Raw genomic sequence first — 6,130 nt, 5'->3', positions numbered from 1 at the left:
AGGGTGCCTGGACAGATCTGGGTGGGGACTGGCCAGGCCTCCCCTGTCCCATGGAAGTGACACCTGGATTGTGGCCTTGGGTAGGCCACTCGCCTTTCCACAAAACGGGCTTTGACGTGGACGGTTTTGGGTGTCGGGACACCCAGTTGAGGGCCGTCAGGAGGCAACATGGGGGCCTGAGCCCCTAGAATTGAAGGTGGACGCCCGGGGGCACCTGGTGGAGCCTGGCCATCCTAGCTAGAACCCGCAGCTGGGGGCAGGAGGTGGGTGGGACGAGCTCCAGCATCCCACAGCGGCCACCCCGCTGCCTATACAAGGGCCTGGCTGGCAAAGTGTCTGCTTTGCCTTTCCAGCCATGCTCGGGACGTTCTGTCCCCGTCCAACCTCCCGACTGCCCCTCTCCCCAGACAGAAGGGGCTGTGACTGCCAGCGACAAGGGAGGGGAGTCAGAGTTCACTGCACACAGGACTTCGGCTTTGGGCTGGCCTCTCTGTGAGAGTGGGAGGGACTCAGGCGTTCGGGGGAGGCTGCTCTGGCAATCAGCGAGGAACAAAATGGGTGAAGCTTCCCTTCCTAGTGTGTGGGGGCCTGAGGGCCACTGTCACAGCCCGCCACCAGCTTAGGGTTTAAACCACTTACTGATTCTCTGATGGTTCAGGGCTCCAAGTCCTAAAACCCCGGCGCGGGCAGGGCTGGTCCCCCGGGCCCCAGGGAGACCCGGCTCCCGCCCTTTCCTGGCCCGAGGCCCCCTCCATCCTCCCTGCCGGCAGCGTGGGGTCGGCCTGTTTCTGGGACCCCCGCCCTCTGCCTCCCTCTCGTGAGGACCTGGTGAGGATGCTGGGTCCCCCCCGGGAACCAGGGTCACCCCCAGCTCGGGGCCCTAACATGGTCCCCTCTGCCGAGGGAGGGGACACGTCCCAAATCCCGGTCTTTAGAGGCCATTATTATTCTAAAGACCACTATCAAGAGTTTTTTTAAATTTTTTTTTTAATTTTATTTATTTGCTAGAGAGAGACTGTGACCGAAATAGCAACAGAGCACAAGCAGGGGGAGAGGGAGAGGGAGAACCAGGCTCAGGCTCCCTGCTGAGTAGGGATCCCAACGTGGGGCTTGATCCCAGGGTCCTGGGATCATGACCTGAGCTGAAGGCAGATGCTAAAAGACGTGAGCCTCTCAGGTGCCCCCCTTAGCTCCTTTCTTTTGTGAAATTAATCCTCTGCAAAGGTTAAGTTTCCCTGGCAAAAGGGCATCATGCAAACCGTGCAGGGATTTCCAGCTCCAGGGAACCCACCTCGCTCTGGTGAGCAGGGGCATACCCCTCCTGTCCCGAAGGGCACACCCTCAGGTCCCCAAACCTGTGCTTGTGCTTGTGCTCCACGGGGGACAAGAAGGGACGTCTCCTAATTTGGTAGCTGAAGGGGCTCTACCCACGGGGTTGTGGCAGTGGCTGAGGCGGCTTCCGGTTCCCGCCAGGCCAGCCCCCCCCCCCCCAAAGCCACCCGTCTCAGCCAGACCCTGGCCTGAGGCTAGGAAGGGTCCCAGGCTCCGTGGCTGCTGCTCCCGCAGGGAAACGGGCCCCGGGGGGCCGCTGGGCGGGGCTGAGGCACCTGGCCCGTCTCGCGCGGGGTCCCCGCCGGCGGCTCCTGATGGGTCTCGCCCAGCCGGGCTCCTCTTCATCCCAGCTGCTCAGTCGGTGCCCGAGCTTGGGCTTGCCACTGCCCTCCCACCTGTTTTCTGTCCGCTGTGTGTCTGCTTCCTGGTTCTGTACGCTTCTGTGCATGTTTTTGGATTAAATGAGTATTTCCTAGTGTACCATTGTAATTCTTTTAATGATTTTTTTTCACATTTTTTGAGTTATTTTCTTAGAGGTTGCTCTAGCGACAACCGTATCTTTGGTTGTGTTGTTTTTTATTCCGACAAAACATTAAGATTTGCCATCATAACCGTCTCTAAGCACACAGCTCGGCGGCATGAAGCACACTCACACCCCCACCCTCCGACTCCAGAACCTTCCATCCCCCCCACACAGAGGGAGTCTCTGTCCCCATCCCCACCCCAGTCCCGGCCCCCACCCTCTCCTCGACGGGACTCCTCTGGGGCCTTCCTGGGAGTGGGGTCCTGCGGGACGGCCGCTCTCACCGAGCTGCGTGTCCTCAGGGTCCCTCCGCTTGGTGGCAGGGTGAGGGTCCCTCCCTTCCTGAGGCTGGACCTTGTTCCCGTGTGGGGAAGGACCGCACCGCGTGTGTCCTTCATCCATGGATAGACACTGGGGCGCCTCCCCTTCTGGCCGCTGTGCACAGTGCGTCTGAGGTCCTTGGGGTGACAGCTCCACCCCCTTGTCCCCTGGGTGCTGTCCCTGTTAGACCCGCACAGAAACCTAGGCGGGCACAGCGGTTACGTGACTTCTCGGGCTGAAGGCTAGCTGGTCCCCGTCAAGGGCGCCTTCTGGGGCACCCTGCAGAGCCCGCATCCCATTCCCCAGCCTCCCCGGGCTTTCCTCGCCCCCGACTGACCGCCGCCCCACTGGAGCGCTAGCTCCCGCGCGGTGCTGGGGCTGAACCCCACACCTAGGCTGCAATAGCGTTGCAGGAATATGAGGTTTCGAAAGGGGCAACGATGTGCTCCACGTCCCCCAAACACGAGGCGGCCGGCCCAGCCCTGGCCCCCGGGGTCAGGGCACCAAAGAAGAACGGCAGTCCCTTCGGTCTGCGCAGCCCGCGTTCGGCCCTCCGGCCAGCAGAGGGCGCACTCCTCTAAACAGAAAGCGGAAGTGCTTGCGCGCCGACGGCCGGGGGGCGGGGCGCGCGGGCGCCCTCGTGATAACTGCGCAGGCGCCGAAAGGGCGGTCTTTTCCGAAGAGCTGACAAGATGGTGAGTGCCGTGGGTTGGCGCGACTGTTCCCGGCCCATCCGACGCCATCCGCGGTTTGACCGCGCCGTGACGGCCGGGGTTAGGCGGCTCGGCTGCGGCAGCCTCCGGGGCCGGCGGATATGGGGGCGCGGGGTGGGCCCGGTGGGTGTCGGGATGGCGCGGGACGGCCGGGCCGGGTGAGCTCCGCGGCGGCTGGGAGACCGGCCCTCGGGCCCAGCTGACCCGCGCCCCGGCCCGCGCAGGCGGAAGTGGAGCAGAAGAAGAAGCGCACGTTCCGCAAGTTCACTTACCGCGGCGTGGACCTGGACCAGCTGCTGGACATGTCCTAGTAAGGGGCGGCCGGGGGCGGGGAGGGGGAGTCTGAGCCGGGGGAGGGCGGCCGGGGCCGGAGGGGGAGGTCTGAGCCCGGGGGCCGGGGAAGGCGGGCGGCGGGGCCGGGTGGGGGGTCTGAGCCCGGGGAGGGCGGCCGGGGCGGCGGGGCCGGGGCGCGTCTGAGCCGGGGCCGGGGGCGGGGGGTCCCTCCGCGCTCAGCCCCGCGCCCGCCCCGCAGCGAGCAGCTGATGCAGCTGTACAGCGCGCGGCAGCGGCGCCGGCTGAACCGCGGCCTGCGGAGGAAGCAGCACTCGCTGCTCAAGCGGCTGCGCAAGGCCAAGAAGGAGGCGCCGCCGATGGAGAAGCCGGAGGTGGTGAAGACGCACCTGCGCGACATGATCATCCTGCCCGAGATGGTGGGCAGCATGGTGGGCGTCTACAACGGCAAGACCTTCAACCAGGTGGAAATCAAGGTTCGTGCGGGCTGGGCGCGCGGGGTGCCGTCCGGGGCCGGGTGCCGTCCGCGCGGTCGCTGACGCCCTGCCCCGCCGCCCCCCGCAGCCCGAGATGATCGGCCACTACCTGGGCGAGTTCTCCATCACCTACAAGCCGGTGAAGCACGGCCGGCCGGGCATCGGGGCCACGCACTCGTCCCGCTTCATCCCTCTCAAGTAGCCGCCGCACAATAAAGGCGCGGACCCGCCTCCTCTGCAGTCGAGTGTCCTTCCTTCCTTCCCCGCTGGCGTCCGGGACCCGCGGCCTCGCGTCCTCCAGCGTGTGCCCGTTGTGGCCCCGGTTTCCTGCTGTGGGCATGGCCGTGGCCGCGCGTGGCTCAGATGGTTAGCACCCCGAGCCAACTCGGGGCTCCGGCGGGGTCTCCGCTGCCTGTGGACCCTCCAGCCCCGGGCTCCACTCAGGGCGGAGCTGCCCTGCCCTTGCGGGGCTGCTCCTCCCGCAGTCTTCGTCCTGGGGGTGGGCTCCACAGCTGGGCGCCGCCATCACAGGAGGCTTTGCACACCTCGGGCCTCTCCCGTCCCTGCGGCTGCACACACCTGCCCCGGGTCCCTCACACCGCTGCCTGCGTCTCTCCAGTCCCCTGGGTCTCCCGGGACGCCCCGTGGCTAGGCTCACCCGGCACCCCCTCAGGATCTGAAGGGTCTCAGCCCTGCTCCCTCACGTGGTTCTGCACCAGTTGGTCTCCTTCACCACAGGAAAGAGACACGGACCCCGTTGGCGGGTGCCCCAGGAGACCGGGTGTCCTTGGGCAGCGGTTTCTGTTGACTCACTGACAGGGACCCTATGTGGGGGGAGGCGAGGCAGTATCCTGGCTTTGGCCTGAGGAAGCAGCCTTGGGGACAGCAGGGATGGGTGCTTACTGGGTGTCCAGCAGTGGTAAGGGGTCCGTCTGCTGAGGGGAGGCTGGCGGGGCGCAGAGCTGGCATCCAGAGCGAGGAGGGGAAGTGAGCGGAGGCCGTGGAACGAGGAGGAGCCTCCTGCCCCCTCGGGCTGCTGCGGCTCCGGATGGCAGCATGATGGGCCCGTGCTCTTAACTCTCCCGTTGCGGTTGGCCGAACCGTGTGTCACTTGTAGAAGGCGGGGAAAGCAGCCAGCCAGGGGTGTGGCAGGATGGCACAGGGCCCTCTGCTGAACCGGAGGCAGTGTGGAGACCAGACAGCCTCCAAGTGGACCTGCAGCCCGTCCAGCACTTTCCCTGCGACCCGCACTCTGACAGCCCAGGCAGAATGGGGCCGCGTGTGGGAACAGGCAAGCTCACGACACTCGGGCTCAACTTCCCTTTCTAAAGCCCCCGGAGGTGCCATGCAGAAGTGCTTGGTTCCGGGCCGGGTGGGAAGGGAGGCCAGGGAAGACTGTGCCGGCCGGTAGGAGAGGCCTGGAGCTCCCAGGGGGACTTCGGAATGGCAAAGGTGAGGCGCTGGGGGCCTTGGGGACGGTCCCCTGATCTTGGTCCGATTGCGGAGAGGCTGGCTGGCAACTGGGAGTCTGTGCCCCGGATTCTGGCCGTGTGAGATGGGACGTGCCCCGGAACACGGGGCTGCAAAGCCATGGTCTGAGCTGCCGGCTGTGGGGACAGGTCCCTGCCATCTGTACTCCCGCCACTGGGAACCGCAGAAGCCTTGTGTGGTCTCAGACTCACGTGCCACACCAAGAGGAAGATGAGGGCTCACTGGGGGGTACTAGTTCCAGGGGTAGAATTTCGTGACCCGCCATTATATGTGACACCCAGTGTTCCTTCCATCATGTGCCCATCCCCCCCAACCCTGTTCCTAGAGCTAAGTGTTTCTGCTTCCCTGTTTCCATCTTAGCTTATTTTTCCTTATTCTTGGATTTTTTTTTTAAGATTTTATTTATTTGACAGAGATCACAAGCAGGCAGAGAGAGGGGGGAAGCAGGTTCCCCGCGGAGCAGAGATCCTGATGTGGGGTTCGATCCCAGGACCCCGAGATCGTGACCTGAGCTGAAGGCAGATACTCAACCCACTGAGCCCCCCAGGTGTCCCTTTTTGGATTTTTTTTTTTCTTTTAAAGATTTTATTTCACAGATCACAAGTAGGGAGAGAGGGGAGAAGCAGGCTCCCCACTGAGAAGAGAGCCCAGTGCAGGACTCAATCCCAGGGCCCTGGAACCATGACCTGAGCCAAAGGCAGAGACTTAACCCGCTGAGCTACCCAGGTGCCCTGCCTTTTTGGGATTTTCATAATTAAATGAACTTGAGTAGAAGTAGTGTTCTCAGAGGAAGATTGGCGGGGGTGTTGGGGGGGGACTGCTCAGGGCGAACATGTGCCTTCACTGGGAAGTGATTCTTGACTCTGAGCATGAAAACGTACAAATGGACAGTTCTTAGGCCATCAAGTCCGTGTTGCACGAGAAAAGGCACGTGCAGACTGATGCCTGAGGCCTCAGCCTGAGAGGCGTGGGAATGGCAGTGA

General features: G+C 63.8%; 1 protein-coding gene across 1 annotated transcript; it reads left to right on the top strand.

The window, feature by feature from the left end:
• Positions 1-2,783: 2,783 nt before the first annotated feature.
• RPS15 (ribosomal protein S15) lies at positions 2,784-3,896 on the top strand. The gene is made up of 4 exons (XM_080822431.1): positions 2,784-2,871; positions 3,114-3,199; positions 3,422-3,656; positions 3,745-3,896. Exons 1-4 carry the CDS (start codon positions 2,869-2,871, stop codon positions 3,856-3,858), a joined length of 438 nt encoding a protein of 145 aa, XP_080678557.1. The 5' UTR covers positions 2,784-2,868; the 3' UTR covers positions 3,859-3,896.
• The last annotated feature ends 2,234 nt before the right edge of the window (positions 3,897-6,130 follow it).

Source organism: Martes martes (genome assembly GCF_963455335.1).
Source record: "Martes martes genome assembly, chromosome: 1".
Taxonomy (NCBI): Eukaryota; Metazoa; Chordata; class Mammalia; order Carnivora; family Mustelidae; genus Martes; species Martes martes.
The sequence above is the reverse complement of the archived record's forward strand: the minus strand, read 5'-3'. Positions and strand labels throughout refer to the sequence as shown.